Genomic DNA, 24,451 nt, shown 5'->3' with positions numbered 1-24,451 from the left:
GGAAACTCTCTCTGCATGAAGCCGCCACACACCACATCCTTTCCCAAATTTGACTCTAACTAGTGGATTTTTCTACCACAGGTTTACCCGTCAAATGATGACATCTTGAGGACGTGTCGTCGAACAGAATCATTTAGAATTCCTTGGGATTTTATCCGGTAACCAATGTCATCTTAGTCAATTGTAGCATGAAATTTTATAAATCAGCTTATATCTTTTCGATGTAGGATGGAAGATTGTCTTCTCTAGAGAGCTGGACATAATAATGGTGTAGATTCACAGAACCCAAGCCCATAATCAGTCAACTCCACAATGAGTAGCAAAGCCCAGTTTGTTCCCAAATGTGGTAGGTAAAAACAAAAGGGCTGAAATTGGATAATTCAGAGATCGATATTTAAAAGCGAGTCGCGTGGGTAGATCTCTCGGTTGTCCTCTCCAACCTTCACTCTGGTCCAGTTGACGCAGTGACCCCGGATCTCTCTCTCTCTCAAATCTCAGAGCTTCAACCATGGCGGACGATGTCCCTCCATTCGAAGACGCGGTAATGATCATCCCCCCACCTCTCTATTGCTTCTCCGATTATTCCACATGTTGTGTTCCTCAGTCAATCGTCAATTCGATTTCTGATTTTGAGCTGGGGGATTGTCTCTGCTCATCAATGTCTTACATTCTTGGATAAATCTGTTGTATTTTTACGCGTATCGTTTTGTGTTTGGTTGATCTCGTCTCAATTGTTTCGTGGAAGATTGATTGTGGTGATCTGTGGATTAGTCTAGGAAAATTCAAGATTCAATTGAGACTTTTTTCTGTAATTTTGACTTGATTTTGGTTAATCTCTTTTAAAGCGGCTCGATCCCTCTGTGTTTGTTATTATATATGAGCTCAATGCGTGATTAAAGTCGGGTGAAGTCTGGCCTATTTATTCCATATGGGTTGTGATTATTTAAGGTTAAAATGCATGTAATTTGGTAGAACCTATGTGCATTTGTGTATTTCAAGATTTACACAGAAAATCAGTGTTATGTTGATTGTGTAATTTGGGGAACCACATGTAGGCTGTCTTGGTTAATCGGCAAGATCCTTTGAACTATGTTGGGCATACCCCTAGAAAAGATTTTATTAGTTTGGTCGGCTGAAAGAGTTCTCAGACTTTACGATTCACTATGCATAGCTCTAAGTATTTTCTTATACAGATGCTTTCCAATCGCTCTGATATGCATTTTGTTATCTGCATTTCCTAAGCCAAGATTCGTATCGGATCTCCTTTAAATGTATTGGCTTTGTTCTATTTCTGACTTGGATGAATAACCAGGAAACTATGGAACACTAGTTAGCTCACTATATTTCCTTGCATATGAATCTCATGTGATTGTGATTGTGATTGTGATGCATAAGCAGTTCACACAGGCTTCTTGTGTGGAGTCGGACAATTTAATATGCCGGTTCATTGATGCAACTTATCACTGGTTTTAATATGGTTGTTATCTGCTTTGCTAAGTTTCCTTTTGTAGTGTTTTGGTCTTTCCTTCTAGCTTTTCAGGAGTGGCAAGAATTAACTAAGTGGCTTTGAATCTGTAATTTCTAAGCCCTATAACCACAGTAATGTTGCAGTATAATTTAAAAATAAGGTTTAAGTGGAAAAGTTGTGAAAATTAATCTTCTACTTATCAGGATTGATGTAAAAAGTTTGCATAAACGGAAGTTAGTAAAGAATATTAATAGCTGTGATTTGTATGGAAGCATTAAGGAAATGTTGCTTATGTTGCAGCAGACTTTCTGTAGTTCCTTCTATATTATTTTCATCCCCCTGATTGTTGGTGTCAAAAAATAACTTGCTGTGTCCGTTGTGCAGGTGACAAAAGGGTTCAACCCTGGATTAATTGTGTTGCTTGTTGTTGTTGGGTTACTGGTGACTTTTCTTGTCGGAAACTATGTACTTTATGTTTATGCTCAGAGAACTCTTCCTCCAAAAAAGAAGAAGCCAGTGTCTAAAAAGAAGCTGAAGAAGGAGAGGCTGAAGCAAGGCGTCTCTGCTCCCGGGGAGTAAATATGGAAAAAAGATCGCAACTATGCATGTTGAACACATGTTGAAAAGTTGTTCTTTAATTTCCTTGATACTAGATGGAATTGAACTTAGTAATTGGAAGTAACCCTGTATTGGCCTAGCGAGACCAGGGAGTGAGAACGTTGTTCCTAAGACAGTTTTTACCTCTTAAATTTACTGTCTGTACTTGATTTCCTTTCCTTAAACAAATAGTCAGAACTTAGAATGAGTTACCTTTCCAAATTTATTTGGTTGTCTATTGTTTGGTTTCAATTTTCAGCTAGTTTTTGAATATGTTGGAGATACCGACAGGCAAAGGTAAGAACTTGGTCCAACTTGATGGATACCCATCTGTATGGTAAAATGAGGTATTTTAGTTGCCGAGCCAGGTTGAGTTGGTGGCTGGCGGGATTGGAGGGCCGTTCCCTTCACAATTTTAGTGCACACTGAAATGGTGACACTGCAAGGATGGGAGCATAGCGGGAGAACTGCTCCGCCCTCAACCTCGGCATTCGAAATAACCAATACAATCCCCTAGTGTTTTGTTAAAAGGCGCACTAAAAGCGGCAGGGTTTGATAGTTAAAATTGGTTAGTATCGTGAGGATAAGTGAGACAGGGTTTGATAGCGAAACTTATTCGGTACACGTGCCGTATATATACACAGGGCATCATAGCCGTTCGTTTGTCCGCGTGGAGAAAAATTTTGAGCATCTGAGTTATACTCCAATTTGGCAGAAATTTGGCGAGTGAGATCGAATGCATTCACAGATTAAAATATTGTCGTTGGGCCACAACGAATTCACCTTGTTATATCCTGAAACTGAGATCGATGATAGAGGGGTCGATGATAGGGGGGGGGGGGGGCGGGCGTAGTAGATCAGCCAGGGCCGTTCTCTAAGTCGACAGAATAGAAGGAGAAGACACAACCACCGAAGAAAGAGAGATTGATTATGTGTAGTATGCGTGTGTTCAATTGGGTTATGAAGATGGGTTGAATCCATAGGGTCAGGTCAAAATCGAGGTTGAAGGCCTCGTTCTCGATCTCAGCGGCGAGGGACGACGGGGCGAGGATGAGGGAGGTGACAGAATATAAGGAGAGGGGTTTTTCAGAAGACGAACAATCGACAAAAGGATAAAGAAAAAAAATCCTATCATCTTGTTTCTCTTTGCACCCGAGTGTTTACACTGCACCCAAACGACTGCCGACACCCACCGTCGCCGATCTCCTCCTCAACTTCTCGCCCACACTTGTTTTTGAAATAGTAAACAGCCCATGCATGACCTCCAAATCAATAATACTTCTAACCCCATGTGAGTTCAATCAGCGGAGCTGGGGCAAGGCTCTTGTCGTCGGCGGCCTCGGTTTTGAGGTTGTATTCGATTGGATAGTTTGAGGCTGCAGTGGCGCTGGAGCAGAGGACGGCTGGGAGGACTGTACAATCGAATCAACCACCGAGCATAAATAAAACCCGAAAACCAACCGACGTAAAAATCAACCTCAGAGAACCAAAACCACGAAATCAGATCTTCTTGATACGGGCCAAGGGGAGCTGGTGGTTCTTGAAGTCGTTAATCCGCTCGATCTCCGTGCTGGTAGTTGCTCTAATCTCATTCTTACGAAAGAGAAATGATGATTCAAACAGAACAAAAACGAATGAGAAAGGAAGAAAGAGAAAAGGACTGGGCCATGTTCTATATAATTAACACAATCACTGAGCAGCCCCAGTAGCATTAAAGGCGCGTGAGTGGAATTTCAACCCTGAGTGGAATTTCAACCCGTGTATATACACGGACCGTGTATGGAATAAGCTCTCGATATGAGTAACAACTAATCTGATATGTTGGAATCAGTTTGCAAAGGAACTTGACACAAAACGGGCTTTTGCCAATCTCTTCATCAGCTTCCAACCAATAGCAGAGGCAAAATCATAAAAACACGTAATACTAAGATATTAATCATACATTCCTTGAAAAGAGCAACGGAATAACCAGAAGCTGCTGAGAATCAAATCATCCTTTGAAAAGTGACTCAAAACATTCACAGCCAACTGAGGTTTCACTTTCAATAACATTTCAGATATCAAATACTACAATACGTAAATATAGGCACATAACACATAAGTCCATGCTTTCATCTTCACATTATTTATACTAGTTGGAATAAAACAAGCAAAAAGATGCAGTTCAGAGGACTTGATGCACTGTTAACATAGTTCTAGATTTCGAAGCACACGTAGATTATACACAGTGAGGGTGTCTCATGCCTGAGGAGGCACTCTTAAGCTTCACGGCCCATGCCTTGCTCTCCGGGAGGAATCATAACCAGAACAGGTTGAGCATTGAAACCGGGATGAGGCAACCTGCGACGGACCTCACGACCTTCCTGGCAAAGGGCACATGGATGGCAGAACAAATGAGTACCAACATCACAGAAGGCTTCACATTGTTCCTGATCCTCATCTCCCATTGATCCGCAGCAGCCACATGAGTTTTGAAATGTTTCGCAGCCACCCTGCTCATCACCAAAAACCAAATACACACCCACTCAAAATGTTTTCCTCTTTTGACTTTCACCTCAAATAATATATGCAATGCAAGACAAGGATATGTACCAGATGAAGGCATTATAGATTTTGAGCATTATACAACCACCATTATTAGAATATAAACAGACACAAGTGGAAATATAACTTGCCTGCAGGTTGAACTTGTGTCGCATAACAGTACGGTTACGGGCAGCAAACCATGGCGCAAGGCAGTTCCAACCAAAGAAGGCATTGCCAATTAAATACAGACCAGAGTAAGTTAAACAGTGAGAAGCAAACGAGCTCCCAGATGAAGAAAGTCTCTCGGCATTGGTTCCATACAGCACACAAGGAGCCACACTTCCAAGAAGGCCTGGAAAGATGTCACGACCATTAGTATGAAAGCCAAGGATGACATAATGTAGTAAGGAAAACTGAACAAGAACAGATACAGACTACAGAGAAATCTAAACTTAGGATCTAAAACACGCCGTTCCTACTCATATCTTGTTGTGCTACCATAGAAATGTACTAAACTATACAAGCAAAAGCTATTATTAAAACTACTTGTTTTAATCACAAATTTTCAGGAATCTAGAAATCACACAAATGCGAATCCTAAAAGTCCGTAAACAACAATCCGGCACTTCTAAAGAACATTGTCCAAAAAACAAAACCCAAATACCCTCATAATAGACCTATCATCAGCTTCAAAATCTTCAAGATCATGACTTGAGTAAAAGAGTTTTTAATCCAAACCGATAGCAAAGATAGCAACATAGCATGGCACTACAGAACACATTTTGTGCATTACAGTATTTACAAAATCGATAATTTTTCCAGATAATTCCCAAAACCTCATCCTTTCTACGAAACCACAACGAACAGATATCCAATCCAGACAATATTGCAACACAAAGTCTTGATTAATCTATTACCGGTCAAATTGCAAAGCATTCTTATCTCACAAACCCAAATTAAATCATTTCAATTGCTATCATTAAGCTAATTGAGCTAATAACTCAATACCAAATTGCGACCAAGATCTAACAAAATCAAAAGCCGAAAGAGAAAACAAAACTCACAAACTTCAAGATCGCTGCTGCAGAACTCATCATTACGGCCAAGACAGGCAAGAAGGTCCGAGTCCCACTGGCTCCGGCCCATGGGCTCACCAGCCACCACGCTGCCGTGAGTCAACGGCAGCCCATCGGCGGTCCACCCGCATCCATTACCTCCTCCGTTGACCTGCCCCATCTGAACGGGAGACTTTTCGTCGGACTGAACCGCCGGGGCGGCCTTGGCCGGCTTCACAGGCTCCGGGAATTGCTCGCTCAGAAGAGGGCTCGATTCCTCGTGGACATTGCTCTCCCCGTTTCCCGCCATGGTTTGAGAAATCAAGACAAGCCTAGAGAGAGAATTCGGAATCGGAATCGGAATTGAAAACCCTAGAAAGTTTGATTTGATTTGGTCCGAAATGAAAACAAGGGAAAGAGAAAAGCGAGGTTTGTTTTTGTTTTTTTAGGGGTCTTTCAGTCGTCGGTAGCTATAATCAAACCCACCGTGTTAACCGCGTCTTCATTCCTTTCAGCCACGTCACAGCACCAAATTTCTATTGTTTTAACTTTTAACCGCGTAACGGTTATGCTTCCCTGTGGCGCATATGTAACGTCGACTACTCATTCAGATATTGCCACGTGTAATGACGGTGACGACAAGATCTATTTTTATGTCAATTTTACTTGGTTGTCTAAACGGGGAAGGGACCGAATTTGGACTTTGGAGACAGATACCTTCTGGCAAGGGCAAAACGACCCGGTAGGGATGAAATTTCAACAAAAGGGTTGATTTTTCATGATGACATAAATTTCCTTTATTGACACCGTCTACATGCTTTAAGCACTAAGAAGACGACATGTAACTTAAGGCCATGTTTAACAATTGAAATAGGATGGATTAAGATAAATAACCGGGTTGAACTGGAGTAAGATTAGGGTTCAAGGAAAAATCCTTAACCTTATATATACTTTGTGCGTTTTATATAGATTTTGAATAGGAAATCACCTCTCTAAAGGTTTTGAGAATAACGTTTAAAGCTTAATAGCTATGTGAAACCCGGTTCTTTTCTAGGGTTTCTAAAACGCAGTTTCTTTTTTCCTTCGATGATGCTGTTGGTTGGACGGATGTTAAGGGTGTACAAGCAGTGAGAAGATTCCTACAGTGAAGGTCGTCGTTGAACTAGTTGAGTGGTGAATCGGTTGGTGGGGATGTGGAGGTGACTGGAGAGAGCGTCGAATTACAGGGAGATCGTAGTGGAGACGACATGTCCGATTCGACTACCAATCTAGCGAGGTCAAGTCTATCGTCATATATATTCTATTACAAATCTGGCAAGGGGCCGCCTATTTGCCACAAGGACTTTGCAGTCGTTGATGCGAACCCCGGGCGGCAGACTTTTGTGGTGGAGCTCTGGGACGACGTTTGAAGGTGCCCGTGGTTCTTTGGGACTAGTCATGGGGTTTTTTTTTTCCATATAGTATATTTTAGTTGAGTTAGATCGGATTTTTGTCGTCCATAGTTCCTTTTCAGTGAGGATTTAAGATTTTGGTAGGTGGTGTCATTGGACGTGTTGCATGGTGTGTCATGGCTATGGTGTTGTTCCTGGAGACATGCCCCATGGCCAATTAACAATATGAACCCAAGACATTAGGTTAAATGAGATTTATTGTGTGTTGTGGTGTGAAACGATACAACATTTTATAAGAATTAAGGAGGTCAAATGTCAAGTGTCCAAAGTGTCTTGGGAATCAAGGACTAAACTTGAATTTAGACTTCTCACGGCATGTAATTAGTAACTCATCTCATCACTCTAATGGTCTAAATAGCGGTCATCATATTGTTTTTGTAAAATAAAGATATAACTGGGATATATCGGATTTATCATTTTTACTAATTTTTAATTAAATTTAATATATTTATAAACATATACATCAAAAATATACCAAATAAATTTGAGAAATTAAAACTTATAGAAGTAAATGTACTAAATAAACTTCATAAAAATTTTTTGATTGTTTTGACAATTAAAATACATAAATAGTATTAATATATTAATAAAATAGAGGTGATCATTCATCATAAACTCTCTCATAATCGAATACTATAGACGAAACTTTCATTTTCTTTAAATTATTTTTTCAAAACGACGTGGTTTTAAAAAAAAACAAAAAAAAACACCGATATATCGCTATTTAACTTGATTTTTCGGGTTGACCGATATAATAGACCGATAAACAACTTATCGTATCGTTTTTTTAATATCAGAGATATATCGGGAATATCAAAAATATATCGGGATATTTAGAATATTACATCACCCTAAAGCTTTAGAGAGCATCTAGTGTCACAATCCACCTCAAGCCATACCCTATACCACCACAGTTTTCAACTAAATAGCATGAGGTAAACCTAAGACCCATTTGTATTCTAAACTCATGACACTTGGTGTTGCAAGATCGGGGCTTCTTTGCTCGGGTCTAATGAGAAATGGAGTTTGTTCCCGCTTGACCCTTCATTACTTAGTCTTATGACATGGTTTTCTCGACCAATGAAAGAATTATACAGGACAACTTAATCTTCATTATTAATTTTTTTCACATATAAGAACTCAGACCGTAAGGTAGTTTCCAATTTCAGTTGCCAAAACATTAACGTAAGTGCTAGTGAAATGGTCAGAACACCTACAAATCTAATATATAAGAAGACTCTCGAAGTTGCTCTTCCACTCATAATTTTCGAGCGGCTGGGCTATAGGTGGTGTACTGCCAATGCTGATGTACCGTGTACGTTATTTTGAAATGCACGGGACTGTTTAAGCATTCAGAGTTGCAGACTTTCACTCGATTGGATACAAGTCATTCAACTCACGCGCGGATGTAGTACATAGCTCGGGCACTAAGTCCCTCCAAAATTCTTGGAGCAAAAAAATTTATTACTATATATATAAATTCTCAGCTGCGGACGTCTGCAACATCCGGACGGTGCAGATTCGACGATTTCGGCAACCGGAGACTTGCAATGACGGCACGAATAGTGATGGTCGTGCTCCTCTCCTCTCGATGCTCTTATCTGTACCGACCGGAGCTACAACACTGGCCCACGGCGGTCGGAATCTCGAAGTCTCCGCACGATGCCCAGAAACTTGAAATTTTGAGATTCCGGCCAACGATGCAACTTCGATCAGCACAGGCAAGAGCGACGGGAGGAGAGGAGCATGACCAACACCATTTGCACCATCGTTGCGTGTTGGTGATCGTCGGAATTGCCGAATCCGCACGGTGCGGACTGTGCGGACATCCGCAGCAAAGACGAACTATATACATACACACACACACACACACACACACACACACATATATATATATATATATACATGGCCCTTCCACTAATGGATATTTTTATTGGGTATTTTAAAGGAATAACTCATTCACCAACTTTTCGATTACATATTCTCCACCGTTCAACTTTTAGAGTCTAATGGGTAGATCACCTCCATAAAATTTTAGCTAAAATGGTGATCGTTAAGGTATCAAACTTGGTGAAAACAATGAACGCACTAAATCTGTCAAACCAGAACCGTTCATGTTTATAAGTTTAAATTCTAGTTTTGAATGCCTTAAACACCTCCATTTTGGCTACAAGTTTATAAATGTGATCTATACTTTAGACTTTAGAAGTTGAACGGTGAAGATGTGAAAATATATCATGAAGAATAGACTCAGAAATAAGATGGAATACGAGTTTCTTGATGATTGCACGGTCCTTCACATTGAGAAGGAGTGTGCCAATTTTATTGACAATGTGGTGGTGATTCAGGATTTCGAAAATTTATCGAACCATAGAGTCAAATTTAGTTAGTTTATGCTTTTGTATTGTGTTTGAGAGGTAAGGCTCATTATTAATGTAAGTGTATTTTTTTTCTAATTAATAAAATTTTCTTGTCCCATTGAGATTTCTTATTATAACATTTTTATTTATTTAATTAACAAACTAAAAACCCCTGTACTCCAATTTATAGATCCGCCGTTAATTCAACTATGCTAGAGTTTCAGCGGATCCGTAGATCAAATAGGGAAGCATTAATATATATAAATCGAGAAGAACCAGAGGGAGAGAAGGGAAAGTACTTTTGTTCGCCCTGTGATCTCCAATTTAATCATTCGTAGGCATCTTTATCATCTACGTACGTGAAGAAACGTTGCAAAGCTCACTGCCACATTACATGTATGGCACACATGCTTACATGCCCCCAACTCAATCTAATGTGGTATCAAAACTTAGATATGCAAGCTATCATATTAATTAGCACATCTCATACATTACACCGCCAATACTTACTCATTTAACCGTTCACGTCCATATTAGAAATGAGGAATTTCAACACTCACTCTAGAGCACACTAGCGCGCACTTTTCGAGATAACAAGCAACTTTAAGAGAGCATGATCAAAATTATGAATACTAATTCTACTAATTTTTTTTACTATGGACGAGGCGCTAGGAAGTTGCATGAGACATCATATATTAAAAATTAATCAAAGATAGTTATTCCATCATAGCTATTAATTCATGATGAATCTCAGTCCATGTACTAAAATGAACCATTAACTGGCGACACTTAAACTTATATAACGTACTGATCGATCATCCATGTATATTCTTCGCCTGCAAAGCAAATTATAATAAATGAGTCCACTGTCCACAGATGATCGAGAACACAGAAATACAGTAATATATAGCAAGCAGCATCGTGGTATTAGAGCATATGATCGACAGATCGAGAACACAGATACAGTAATATAGCTGGATTAAGAAAGCTGAGCTCACAGATATACAATAAGTCAATAAATTAATACATAGCAAGCAGCATCGTGGTATTAGAGCATCAGACTCGATCAATAGATCGAGGCTTAAAACTAAAACATGTATGAAAAAACAATGCTTGACATTCCGGATGTGAAGTATTTATATGTATAACTCAACGAATGCCCTAAATTACTGGTAGGCAGCATATATACCCTAACTTCAAGCTATATAATTTGTATAAACCTCTAAACCTTTCTTCCTAATAAAATTTGTACGGGTAATATTGATAAACTTGTATCTTGTATCTAGCTTACCTTTCTTCCCATATAATAGTTGCCACCCCTAAACCTTTTAGATTTGGGACTCCCCGTGACGCTTTCTTTGTGGATCACACTAGGCGAAGGCGAAGGCTTCTTCTTCCCATGTAAGTGTCCAGGAGGTGGAATTGATGAGTGAGTCTCTGGGCCTCTGTAGTCGATTTCATAAACCTCAGTAGTACTATCTACCATCTCTGATATTCCAGTACCTTTAAAAACCCAGAAACCAGTTAGATGGACAGAAAATAATTTTCGGAAAAGAAAGATTAACCCGATATATCGATGAAGTCTACCTTTTGCAAAGAAAGGTGTGGTAAGCAGGAACAGAAGAAAGATGGTGATGAAGATAGAGTGATACGTGAGCTCCATGGCATGCCTATAATGAGGAATTGAGGATCGCCAAATATATATCAAGCTGAGTCGTGTGTCAAGAACTCAGAACCCAAAAGAGGTTTTATATAAAGAGAAGAAAGGACTCACGGAAGAAGCGAGGCAGAGGTAGATTTGGCATTTCTCTTGAGCTTCTTATTTCACAAGTGAAACCGTCGCAATCTTGCACATCAATAAGTTTAAGTTTTTTTTTTTTGAGAAAAAGTTATAACTTTATTCAGGTACGGATATTGATGCATTAGGTTGGAAACATTAATGTTATGTGCAAGTATTACCTGTATATTGCGCATATATATATATACATAGTCTATCTCATGTGCGGATTTCTATTTTGCACAACTTTTCAATTAAATTTCTTTATTTTTACCGTCTAGTACTTAGATGATATTGTGTAGATCATCTTTGTAAATTTCAGTCAATTTAGTAATCGTTAAGGCCCTTAAAATTACGTTTTTCTATTAAAAACATAAACGGTTTATATTTGAAATAATTCAGTCTGTCAATTTGTTTTTCTAGTTTGAGGGCTTTAATGATTTTAAATTGACTGAAATTTTGCAGAAATGATCTACACAATATTATCTAAATACTAAATGATAGAGATAAAAAAAAATCAATCAAAAAGTGATGTAAAAATAAAAATCCGCACTAAAATCATTGGTGCGGACCAGCACATGAATTTTCAGCCTTAATTTTTAGTACTAATTTTTTTTCTTTTTTTTCCTGTTCAATTTGTTATGGGACAAATGCATGTGTTATAGTATAATTGCAGGGGCCGTGAGGGGGACATCGCATTTCGCTCTCCTTGGCTGGATTACTACGTACTGTTACGTGGTTTTGTTTCTGCTTCTTTTTGTCATCAAAACTACATATAATGCATTTTGTTTACAAGTAGCTAAATATATATAAATTAAATTAAAAGCGATTTTGACCGATAAATTGGTACGTAGCCGCTGTTTGATGAATTCGATAGTTATCGATCTACAATGCCAAACTTTTCGATAGGAAAGAAGATGACAATCAATAATTATTTGGCGAAAGTATTATACTCGATGCATGTGTTTTTGATCTTTTTCATAAGAACATGAAGTGTTGATCGACATTCGCAGAACGAACACATAAAAGCAAGAGCGCAATCAGCCAATCAAATAGTCTAGTTCACTTAAAAAGACTAATGTGCGTACATGCAAAGAAGAAGCACATATTGAAACAAATACTTCATTTCACTTAAAAATTGAAGAGAAAAAATGACGGCAATGGATACTAAATTATTATCTCATATTTTAGTGATTTAGTGTAATTACATTATAGACCGTACGCTGCCGGACGAGCACTTCGGGATAGAAAGAGGACTGCCGCTGCTTGTTCAATTAGGTATTCAAGTTGTTATGGTCTCAAAAGTCTTGGTATCTTATGCCAAAATTGATCAAAACTTAATGAAGACCGAGTATAGGAAGGATATATATATATATTACATCTTACATCAAATACAATTTTGAACGGCTGTCTGAGCATATAAACGGTCCATCATCATATAAGAAAAAGGAGGGAAAATTTGAATTTGTGGACAAGAAAAAAAGAATTAGTCATTTACATTGTCTTGTTGACCATAATTACTTATTACAGTACTTCTCATCAAGCAAGAGAGATCGCCTGCATATCATTTTTGTTTATGTTTTTTTTGTGTGGAGAAAAGAGTTTGTGAGACTTACATTTTACATCTATTGATCCCTACCCATTATGTGACCAAATGACTCAATGACCTATCAACCTCATTTGCTCATTTGCTCATTCACAGCTTTTGGACAATTACAGGTTGAGTAGTGAAGACAAATAGACAAAGAAGAATCGACTTCTCTAATAAATTGTGTCTTTTGTCTCTCAAAAAATGAAGGAAATTATTGAAAATGAAAATTATGAAACCATTGAGCCTTATATGCATTCCTCCTATGGTACCTGATGTTTGGCTACTTTGACAATTTGATACCTGATTATATGAAAACAGACAATTTGGTACCTAAAGTTCTCAAATTTACGCCATTTTGGTACTTATGTCAATTTTGACCATATTTTCAGGGTTATTTCCGTCATTTTATCTCTACTTTACTTCATTTTTTCATAATACCTTCAAATTGCCTCTAAATTGTCACAAAAATTTGATAACTCATCCACTTAGTATTTTTGATGATTTACGTATATAATTTTTCATAATGTAGCTATCAATCTAAATTAATTTTAATTATAAGTAATTTAAAAAATATATTTTAATAAAAAATTACAATTGCATAAAGGCAATTTATTTCCTTTGTAAAAAATAATTATGATACAATAAGTATATTAAGAAAAAAAATTATTTTGATATATGCGAAGTAGATGTTAAGTGGAGTAAATATATCAATTTAATTATCTCCAAATAGGCCACAATTATATGAAGAAATAAAGAAAAATGTGAATTTAATGAGTTTAGGGCTAGAATGACGAAAATAACCCTGAAAATATGATTAAAATTGATAGAGGTACCAAATGGCCTACAAATGAGAACTTCATATACCAAATTGTCTGTTTTCATACATCGGGTACCAAATTGTCCAAATAGCCATACTTTAGGTACAATATGAGGAATTAACTCATCTTATGGTACCTTTACTAACATGGAATATAATTGAGAATAGATGAATTAATTACAGAATAAGAGAATTCCGTCGTTTATTAATACATATGAGAATTACTTTCATTTTATTATAATCTCATATTTTTCTCATAAGTTACATTTTTTCTCAGTTCAAGTATTAATTTTTGTTACCTATATAACACCCACACCCGGATTAAAAGGATTAATCCAGATTAAAGTGTTAGAAAATGGTACTAATCATCATACCATCATCGATCTCGACCCCCAATTGCGAACAACTTACCTCTGGCTACCACTTTATTCTTTGACAAATAGAGATACCCCTTTGTTTCAATCGGTACTCCATTTTTTTTTTCTTATAACCTCTCTTCACAGGAGAATTCCAAACCCTCGCTATTTTCCCCCAAGGACTCCACAGATCGAGAGAAAATATCCCTCTGTCTTTTCTGGGATTTTCCATACTTGAGAGAGAGATAGAGATAATTAAGGAGAACGAAGGGAATTTCTTTTTTCGTTTGAATTGTTAAGGTTAATTAAGGAGTTCAATGGTGTGATTGAATCAAGGAGAAAGGAAGTCGGTCGTGCCCTCTCTCAATTAATCTAGATTGGCATAACTCAATTCCAAATTCGATGGTCTAGATTGAATTCTAACAATTTCCCAAATTCTCTTCTTAATGTTTTATTTCATTTATTACCTTTAAACTTCTCTAAATTATATAATTAAACTAAAATTACATGTTATCACAACCTAAACTGTCTTAATTTAATTGAGAATATTTCTAAATTATCTAATCCAAATTAAGAATATATATATATATAGTATTGTTAAAATTCACAAATAAACAACCACATATATTCTACGGGAGTACTTAAGGTTAGTTCTTATATTTCTCTAATAATATTCTCCAATTTTTTCCTTTTGAAAGAAGAACTAAAACGACAGTTATCACACCGTTGTCATTAATGAAAACGTAAAATACAAGGAGGGGGGCTTATATGTCTATTATAAATAGCTATCAATTTAGTTGTTAAGCAAAATGCGGGGGAAGTGGAATGGAAACTTGAAATCAATCTTAAATGGAAGAAATGTAGTTGAGGTTTGATCAAGTCCACTAAGCTCAAGAACACACTTGAACCCCGTATTGTAGAAACATCCCAAAATAATATCATGAGACACAATAGAACCTATGCATTATAACACACACAATTTAGCAAAGAGTGCAACATTGAAAACTCTATTTGCTTTACAATTTTGGCGAAATACCGGAAAGAATATGCTCAAGATGAGCCATAAAATTCTATGTATATCGGTTTTCCCACTATGTTGCCACTGGAAATTTCCAGTGGCATTAAGTTTCATCATACCACTAGGAGGCTGCGACCATTTGACATCGCTGCCTAATTAGAGCAGATTTGGCACACATGGTGCAACTACCGGGACATAGCCAACTTCTTATTAAGAAAAACAACCAACTAACATCTACCTATATAAGGTAAACTAAAACAGTAAAAATAGAAGCTCTAAATAGGCTATTTTCCTTACCCCAAGACATGCCCAATAAGATGGCCCAAGCCCAAGTAAGGCCCATGAGAAAGGAGACACCACTACCAACCGAACCCCAACGATTGCCACCTCGCACCAGCCAAGCCGCCACCGCAAACTCTCTGCTACCAAGCTCGTGCGCCGATTCGATCCAAGCCAAAGAGAATAGGATCTAAAACCAAATCAATACCCTTTGCATGGAAAATCGGCCGAAAACTACTCGGATTCATGACCAAAGCCTCCACCGACAAGAGAAAACCTCGATCTGAGATCGCCTAGCCATCGATTTATCGTCCTCCAAGCCACGAAGGAAGCGTCGTGAAGCTCGGCAGCCACCATTGTCTCCCCCTCTCCTCTCATCACATACCACCACCGCTTTGAGACTCCTCCACACCACGTAGGAGCCCGACGTCCAGCCTCACACGAAGGCAACTAGCTCGTTTGACGACGGTGGGAGAGCTCGCCGCTAGACATAGAAAGGCACTGGATTTGGGTTTTTCCACCGAAGGGAGAGTCTTTTATTACACTTTTTGTTTTTCCAATTTACATAATTTATGATCAATATGTTAAATCTAATTGGAATTAGATTTGTCTTATTAGGTGTTAAAGGAAAATAAGATTAGTGTAGTGACATTTGTATGCCGTTCTACTAATAAAAATTAGTGTGGCACAGTAACACTAATGATAAGTAGAGGAAATAAGTGACTTGATATATATATATATGGGTATTTTAGTGATGGTAAGTAAACAACATCAATCGTAATTAGTATTGTTTATGTTCTAATTCCATGTTGTAAGTAAACAGTTCAATACAATTAAAATCTCCATATCTAAATCCATTTCATCTTCTACTCCTTATGAATTCCATTACTGATGAGTTTCATATCAAGTTAGTAAACGTGCCCTTAGAGAGCTTATATGCATTTTGATAAATGGAGTTTGAGTGTTTAACTACCAACTTGGAGCGGCAAGACGTATCTAATTGTAGTTTATGCGACGGGAACTAGTCTAGTACGTCACTACAGTAGTATGACTTATTGTTTTGTAACACTATGAAACTTTACCATAAATTTTCCAAGTTATGTTCTTAATTCTTGTAGTGATCAATGCTCATTAGTAAATCCAGAAGATTTACATTATATATATATATATATATATATATATATTAAATTCGAAAATTTGATGTGTGAAGATTCACCCTAAATTATGGTTTGCCGGTATAGCAGAAGCACTTCTTTGCTCCCCCGTCAGATCGGCAAAGACCACCTTCCTTTGCCTGTTCCTGGTCTCTGCAAACTTTATCGCACTCTGAGTGAGTACGGCATGCCCCTTTAAACTGTTTACTTGGCACCTTACCCTGCTTCGAGTTTGCTTCAACCATTGGCATTACTGAAACATAATAATAGATACATGAACTAACTTTACGTAAATTAGTGCTAACTTAATTGTGCAAAATGAATAATCGATTCTTAGTTTTCATCGAGTTTCTATCATATTCAAGGAATATTATCAAACAATATATGATCTATAATTAGTGATGTCGAGTCATTAGTAATGAACAAACAAACTATTAAGTATCCGTATGATGTTTAGATTTTTATAAATCACAAAAACAAAAATCTTTCGTGGTGATCGAGATTTGTAAAGGGACATTTGTAAATGGGATAATAAAAAGAATTGTAAATCCGGGAAATTTTAAAGTCAATAGATTAGAATCAAAAGATCAGAGATAGAAATCACCCTTTCAAAAAAAAATGTTTGAACCATTGATGCCCATTGTGGTATAAGAAACATTTCACCAGCAATGGCGTTGTGGTTTTGATTTCATGATCCACAACTGTTAAGGGGACGAAAACATAAAATAAAAGATGTGCAATACCATTAGAGATCAATTGGAATTTGATAAATGTTGGTTTAACTCACCCAAAGAAGCAATTAGAAGGAAAGCAACCACAAGAACCACTGTAGAGCTAACAGATTTCGCCATCTTTAAAAAAACTTTGAGGTGGAGATCTTGTTACTAGCAGTAGAATAGAAGCTCCAACCAAATTGGCAATCCTATTATAAAGTGGAAGTGAGGAATTCCAAAAAAAAATTTCAATTTATAGGACATAAGTTTTCTATTTCTACTTTTTGATTGACTTGTGGTGATGAATATTAGCCCTGTCATTAAGGAGTTGGATGGCGACGACAGTTGAGCTCGATTTTTAAGCAACATAAAATAGAACTTAGACAGGGTCAATTACTAATTTTATGAGGCTAATGGGTTGTGGTTCTAAAAACAAGCCACATTTTACAACCAGACAATTTCAAGTGTAATAAACGAGATTGTAATGCTTTTTTTTTAATAAAGGGCTAGTGCAGCTGTCTTCAAACATTCATTAATAAAACTGTCGAATATAAAAAGGACCATGAAGTCTAAACCTCGTATTACAAATACATGAAATAATATCATAAATTCCTATAAATAAGTATTTAACAAAGCACTAATTAGTAAAAAAATATTACTATAATAGAGACTCTATTTGCTTTAGAACAACGGTGATATAGTTGAGAGCACAGTAGACATGTGACCCAAAAAACGATGAAACATTGGTTACATACTCTAATATCCAATAATGCAGCTCCCAAACCATGTTGCCCTAGAAAATAAATTCAACGACACTTAGTCTCACATTGCCACTAGACGGTAACGATCATTTGACGAAATAAGAAACTCGTTATTGACCTAGAACAAACAAGTCACTTTTAGTGTACACACGGACATGATGTCTGACTAGTCCTACTAAAGGACTTATTAAACGCCGAAGTAGCAGCGTAACTAAATAAACAATGTAAATAAAAATGATAAACATATTGCAACTTAGGTCATGGGCTAGAAGCAAGGCCTAAGCCCAATCTTTATTCAAGGAAGGAGGAGTTCCATACGTCGCCGGCCAAAGTTGGTCGGATCCCGCTAGAGCCACCGTTGACGGAACACCTAAAGGCGTCACCCATCCACTCTTGTTGGAATGCCCTAACTTAGAGGTACTAAACCTACAAGGAAAGATGATGATGCTCCGAACAATTCGACAGATACCATGGAGCAGGACCTAAACCCACCTGATCCAAATCCTACTACCACAGATTCGACACTGCTGACCTTTACACCAGAAATTCGACTCCGCAAACCCGGAGAGATCAACCAAAAACCCTCTGATTGACCAACCCAGCAAGGTACCAACCAAAACATGACTCCCGACTCGAACTCCTCCTCCTAATTTCCGCGATCTCCCCGATTTTCACTCTAGCGAGGAGACCACCACCACAACGCCCACATAAAGGCAACAAAGCCTATTCGATGACGGCGCAAAGGCTCACCGCCGGAAAGGCTACAAGAACAATGTTGTTTTCCTTCAACGCGTGCACCGCGTTCTATTGAATCCTAACCTTTTTTTTCTATTTGTTTTTGCTCTTTTTTATTTTTTATGAGGAGATTGTATTGCTCTTAGTTCCTAAGGATGTGCATAGGATTGAAAAATAAATCATCAAAGGGATCTCTAGCTTCACACTCAATATTAGGTTTAGTTAGGGTTTCTCTAACATGTCCTGGGGGTTATTGTTCTTTCTGGGGTTTTTTTTTATGTAACTAGGGTTTTGCCCTGTTTGGTAGGTACTAGGTAGTTTCACATAGTTCAAATGTTTCATTGCCGGTGATAGTGTTTTGCTGTTTTCATACATTTACATCAATATATGGAGTGCAGGGCCGGCCTGAGAGATTCAAGGCCCGGTGTGGGAAGAAAAATGGGCCGATAATTTGCATAAATTTTTCAGATTTTGAAAAAAAAAAAATTCTTTTACACTAAGTCTTTATAAAAAAATTGGTCTTTTTACACCAAGCATTTTAGTTGATTTTCTTGGGCCCAGTGCGGGTGCACAACCTGCCCTCCCTCAAGGCCGGCCCTGATGTAGTGACATCTTTTTTATATTATTTTTTTTTTGGTAATGAAAAAAAAAGTAGATTATTATTATCATATCATTGTCACTATTTTTTAGATTCTTTTGATCATGAGGCCAGACTATAGCCCACAAGGACTAGATCTCATAAGAACGTTGGGAAGAACCCGATCGGGTAGACTGATACCAATATCTAGTGAAAGCACGGTCCATTGGATCCAACACTTCAGAAGTAAATCCCATGGATACCTCTATGAAATTACAACAAGGAACTTTTAAACCTCACAGATGCATCGGCTCATATCAACTGAATAAGAATCATCAAACTGGACGAGATTGATTTGGAATTTCTCTCGCTCCCGTGTGTTTAATCAAAATAGGGCTCATCATTTATATGCCAGTTTACCTTCTTCCCCTTCTTCTTTTCAGGCATCACAGAGTGAAACTTCACCATTCACATTAGGCAAGACTCTTGGTGAATTAGAACACAACTAAATAATACATCACCGCCACGTAACATCTATACTCACTGTTCTAAAAAGCGGCCGCTTAGGCGGTAGGAGGTCGGTCACCGCCGCAATTTGCGAATTAGGCGGCCGCATAGCCAGTCAAAATCAGTTGATTAAAAAAACCTAAAAGAAATTGAGATTTAGTATTGTACTTGTGTTGTTGGAAAAATGGAATTGGTCTACTCATCTTACTGCATAATCATTTTATATAGGGAGAGTATTATAATGGTAATTACTTCATATATTATGATCACAATAATGACTAAACATTACACGGTAACTATTGAATGTTGATTACTTAATCACCTCTCGCCTGTTACATTGACGAAGACACATAATGTGTTTTTTCCTTCAACACTCCCCCTTATGCCGAGTCAACAATATTATGGTGCATAATGTGTTGTCTCATAAAAAAATTTGTCAAGTAACAAAAACCCAGTGGGAGAAAATAAACTTTGGTCAAAATAGAAAAAGAGCACAACACACCTATTAGAATTGAGAATAACATATATGTGCTAGACTCCCCCTTATGTATGTACCTCACCCTGATTTTTACATTAATTGTGGGAGCTTTGATAACTTTTGCATATTTATGCGTTTCATTTGGTGCGTATTTCTTTACGCCAAATATGCAACGACGTGAATAATGTTCATTCTCATCATGTCGTTTTCTCTTTTCTTTATAGAGACTATAAACCTAAACCTTTAGGTATTGTCGTTGCATGGACGCTGAGCTATACAACGAATAAGAGGTCGAGTCAAGTATATTGTGTTAAATGCAGTAATGCATCTTTGAATTTGTATAAGGAATTTCATTTCCTAACACGTATTCGTCATCTTCCATTTAGACAAAACAGATCTATCTTTAAAGACTTCGACTGATTATGGGAGTTATATAGGTCTCACTTTTATCCTTTAGAGTGCCTAAGCCGATTGATTGATGATTAATCATTAACATTACAGTCCTCGAGATCCATATCGAGACTGTGTCTTCCCAAATATCTTTTTCATTCTCAACTACGGATTGACAATACATATTAACATCTCTTTAGTTCATTATGAGTTTATGCAAATCCATTGAATTCGCAACGGCATAATTTATCTGATTCCTATGCCAAATCAAGTATTTACTTCTTAAATGTTTCAATTCCTTTTGTAGTGCTTCATAGTCTACAACCACTTCTTCGGTTGATGAAGTTGGTTCTAGGACTTCATGTATATCTCTTAATTTCGATCCCTATATAGATATCTTATTTTACCATTCATAAGCTGATTTTATCAATTTTTCGGAAACTACCAAACTGATAAGGTAGTGGATTGTAATGACATCCGTTACGAAAATATCTCTTTGTGGTCCATTACAAAGGATTATCTCCTCGTAGTCGATTCCAGTGTGTTTGTGAGAGACCTTGCGCCATCAGGTGAGTCTAAGCTCTTATTTCTCATTATGTATCCTAACAAAAAATATGATAGGGTTTACACTTGCGGTGTCGGCTTCACTTGCCCAAATATCTATCTATTTTTCAGTGAACATTGGTTCATACTGGATCGCTTCTTTCCATTATGCCAAAATTACGACGTTGGTATTTCTCAACGAACCATTATTCGTATTAAAAATCAATATCATGTATCCTCATGTGGTTTGTATTTGTAGAGATATTTATATTTTCAAGGATTTGTTCTAACATTTGAGGCGTCCCCCAGTGATAACCAAGATCCAGAAAATTCTCATGAGACGGATTTGAGATTATGGATCAATGGATCAGATTGTGCTAAAACTTGCTTTCTTCCTTCAATTGAGTATATATTGAACTTAAGGTGGTCTCCCCCTCTTCTTTGTAGATTCACGGCCAGTGACACCATTTATATCACTTTATGACGTCACCATGCCACCATTTATGCGACTCAATGCCCAATTCCTCTTGGGTGGCGTCATGTCCTCTTCTTAGGACATTGAACATTGCAAGCATATTTTCAACTAATTTATGTGAACTCATCACTTTTTACAATAGGGGGATCAAGATGAGACATAGTGGAGACAAACCACAACAATTCATGTCGTTCCACTTAAACATTTTTTGTTCTTATCTCCCCCTCACGACGAGAAGACTGTCTCATCAAAGTGATATTCCACATATCTAGTGGAAAAAGAGATCGCTTGTCAAGATTGTAATATGGCGGACTATCTGGATGCTCGTCTCTAATAAGAACACTTATTCACATTAATTGGTTTCACCATTATGCGATGTGGCGTCGCAATTTGACACGTAGGCTAATCTGGATGAGCTAAAGGATTGTAGATTTGTGTCAATCCTAGCGAGCTCAAGGATTTCAATCCTTCGATGTCATAGATTGTAATTCCTTTTACAATGATGATAATGATGACTGAGCAGTAGTGAATAAGAGGTTGTGTATGCAAAAATTATATTACCCTAAGAGGAAAGTAGTGAATAAGAGGTTGTGTATGTAAAAATTATATTACCCTAAACGGAAATTTTAGTGCGCATTACCACTATTAAGACTATTAATACCGTAGTCGTTTTCCGTGAGACCAAATATGCTTGTAATTAACATAATTAGCATTAGTTTGAGTAGTGCATAATGTGATGACACGTTACATAATGAGAAACATAATAAGAATATATGTACGTGTCCTTTGCATAGGATGGTCTCAATCCTATTTCTTGAAGTGATAGGCTTTGAATGATTAACTTTACATACGTAATCATAATGGACATAAGAAACATAATATAGACTTAGTGCATATACTTATGCATCAAACATTTCACAGTTCTGAGGGGACGACAAAATGTGGGAATGAAATCATATCTTCAATTCCTCCATAAAATTATATTTTAAGGATTTTTATAATTCTTTGTTTCTTTTGTTTTTGCTTCTATTTATCCAAAACATGAGTGTCCTTATGCAATTCCTTAAAATATACATATACATATATCACGACTTGGGGTCTAAATCAAAGCCCAAATATGTCAAGATCCTGAAATTCATTTTCTTTTGACGTTGTGGGATTCAATTTAGCAGTTACATATATACTCGCTAAAGGGACATATAAACTTCTCTAACACTCGGTTACATCTGCAGTCATTAGAGTTAATACACAAGAAGTCAATTGTAATCTCACTTATTCTTTTCACATGAAAAAATCGTTAACTAAAAATATTTAAAAATGTAAAACGGTTTGATTGTCTCTTGTTGGCTCTTATTACATAAAATGCAAATGGACATAGTTAAGACATAAAAATAGAATGTAACCCCAAATTCTTTGGAGTAACTTGATAGAATCGTAAAACGATACTTCCATCCGATAAAGTTCATACATTGTGGATTCCAAAGGAGTAGAAATGACTGATCTTTATTAATATTACTAGTTATATCCACATATATAGTACTTTTGTTCTCAATTACTATTACTATGGGGAACACATGATGCATTTTTTTACATTTAGTTATTCATGTCATACTAATATTTTGTGAAGTTGACTTTATGCGGTACGTCGCAAAGTTAAAATATTGAAAATCAAACGACGTATATTAATATTCAATTATTCTGAATTCATTGAGAAAAATTCAGAACCTTGGTTGTATGTCTTTTTTTTTTCAACGATTACATCAAGGTTTTGTCCAATCCAAGGACTATAACTTTAATATCAAAGTCTAATTAAATTTTAAGCATGACAACCATTACAATAATATCTTGCAAAAGTAAGGGTAGACTATAATCAAAGTCTGGAACCTCATTGATTAAGCTAGGTTTTTATCGCTATTTTTGATTGAGATTCTTTTTCAATCATGTTGTTCGATATTGGATATACTTTTTTAAATCGTCGTACTCTCATTATTCTGCGTTCTTTTTGTAAGAGGGCGTTTCATTACTCATGTTTATCCTCTATGCATTTTTCACACGGTACATTGTTATCAATTGTCATTGATCAGTTTATATGAAAACTACATGTCCATAGTAATTGTCATTTGCTTTAGGGTTATTATTGTATTATTATGCAAAATGATGGAAATTTCTTTTTCATGAGAGACCTTACATTGTCATTCAAGATTTTAATAATTCTTCCAAGCTACGTGCATGAAATATGTTTGCATAATTCAATCAGGGTTGAGCCTTGACTGACTTGCAGGGGAGGTTGGTACTCAACTACTTGAGAGTCCAATATATAAAAGTCATGTTGTGCTGGTTTAGCCAACTAGAGATAGAGTATACGACATTAGTTTTGCAATCTATATAGACAAACACGACAACTAAACACACCAAGGTACATTTTGGTCACTTTGAAGCTTTGTGAAGTTACATCATTGTAACTCCTCAAACTGCACCTCACTAGTTTAAGCACGTCACAGTGCTGCGAGTCAATAAAACGTAAGCCGAAAACCTGATTTATATTTTAAATAAACGCAAGGCAATTTGTAGGAAAAGATTTCGAGTAACACAACGAAAGCTTAAATTAATTTTGAGGTGAAAATAATTATTCTTAAAATACATTTATCCGTTCAGAACTTGATACAACTGATATTCTAGAATAATAAATTGAAATAAAAGAATACCGACAAAGCTAGAATAAGAAAGTAGCTTTAATTAAGTTATGAAGACCACGAATAAGGGAATATGATCTACAATAAAACCTGGAAACGGTTTAACAAAACCTGAGTAACCCACCATGCC

The 24,451-nt window shown here is 36.9% G+C and overlaps 3 protein-coding genes across 3 annotated transcripts; 1 reads left to right on the top strand and 2 right to left on the bottom strand.

Annotated features, from left to right (window-relative positions):
- Positions 1 to 380: 380 nt before the first annotated feature.
- LOC126799066 (DNA-binding protein S1FA-like) lies at positions 381 to 2,289 on the top strand. Its single transcript, XM_050526182.1, has 2 exons — positions 381 to 541; positions 1,853 to 2,289. Exons 1-2 carry the CDS (start codon positions 509 to 511, stop codon positions 2,045 to 2,047), a joined length of 228 nt encoding a protein of 75 aa, XP_050382139.1. The 5' UTR covers positions 381 to 508; the 3' UTR covers positions 2,048 to 2,289.
- A 1,689-nt stretch (positions 2,290 to 3,978) lies between these two features.
- Positions 3,979 to 6,092, bottom strand: LOC126798139 (cell number regulator 8). The gene is made up of 3 exons (XM_050524988.1): positions 5,656 to 6,092; positions 4,741 to 4,943; positions 3,979 to 4,557 (listed from the first exon to the last, which is right to left on the bottom strand). Exons 1-3 carry the CDS (start codon positions 5,954 to 5,956, stop codon positions 4,324 to 4,326), a joined length of 738 nt encoding a protein of 245 aa, XP_050380945.1. The 5' UTR covers positions 5,957 to 6,092; the 3' UTR covers positions 3,979 to 4,323.
- Positions 6,093 to 10,165: 4,073 nt separating this feature from the next.
- On the bottom strand, positions 10,166 to 11,179 carry LOC126800406 (uncharacterized). Its single transcript, XM_050527775.1, has 3 exons — positions 11,045 to 11,179; positions 10,749 to 10,960; positions 10,166 to 10,293 (listed from the first exon to the last, which is right to left on the bottom strand). The coding sequence occupies exons 1-3, from the start codon at positions 11,118 to 11,120 to the stop codon at positions 10,273 to 10,275; spliced, it is 309 nt and encodes a 102-aa protein (XP_050383732.1). The 5' UTR covers positions 11,121 to 11,179; the 3' UTR covers positions 10,166 to 10,272.
- Positions 11,180 to 24,451: the final 13,272 nt, after the last annotated feature.

Source organism: Argentina anserina, chromosome 6, assembly GCF_933775445.1.
Source record: "Argentina anserina chromosome 6, drPotAnse1.1, whole genome shotgun sequence".
NCBI classification, from domain to species: Eukaryota; Viridiplantae; Streptophyta; class Magnoliopsida; order Rosales; family Rosaceae; genus Argentina; species Argentina anserina.
Note: the sequence above shows the minus strand (reverse complement) of the source record. Positions and strands in the feature narration are given on the sequence as shown.

Bases quoted from the DNA above. Each gene is read 5' to 3' on its own strand.
- LOC126799066 (XM_050526182.1), top strand. From the start codon at position 509: ATGGCGGACGATGTCCCTCCATTCGAAGACGCG. The intron at 542-1,852 runs GTAATGATCATC...TCCGTTGTGCAG, and splicing joins TCCCTCCATTCGAAGACGCG to GTGACAAAAGGGTTCAACCC.
- LOC126798139 (XM_050524988.1), bottom strand. From the start codon at position 5,956: ATGGCGGGAAACGGGGAGAGCAATGTCCACGAGGAATCGAGCCCTCTT. The intron at 4,944-5,655 runs GTGAGTTTTGTT...ACATCTTTCCAG, and splicing joins CAGCAGCGATCTTGAAGTTT to GCCTTCTTGGAAGTGTGGCT. The intron at 4,558-4,740 runs GCAAGTTATATT...GGTGATGAGCAG, and splicing joins GACACAAGTTCAACCTGCAG to GGTGGCTGCGAAACATTTCA.
- LOC126800406 (XM_050527775.1), bottom strand. From the start codon at position 11,120: ATGGAGCTCACGTATCACTCTATCTTCATCACCATCTTTCTTCTGTTC. The intron at 10,961-11,044 runs GTAGACTTCATC...GGGTTTTTAAAG, and splicing joins CACACCTTTCTTTGCAAAAG to GTACTGGAATATCAGAGATG. The intron at 10,294-10,748 runs GTAAGCTAGATA...TTTGCTTTGCAG, and splicing joins ACTATTATATGGGAAGAAAG to GCGAAGAATATACATGGATG.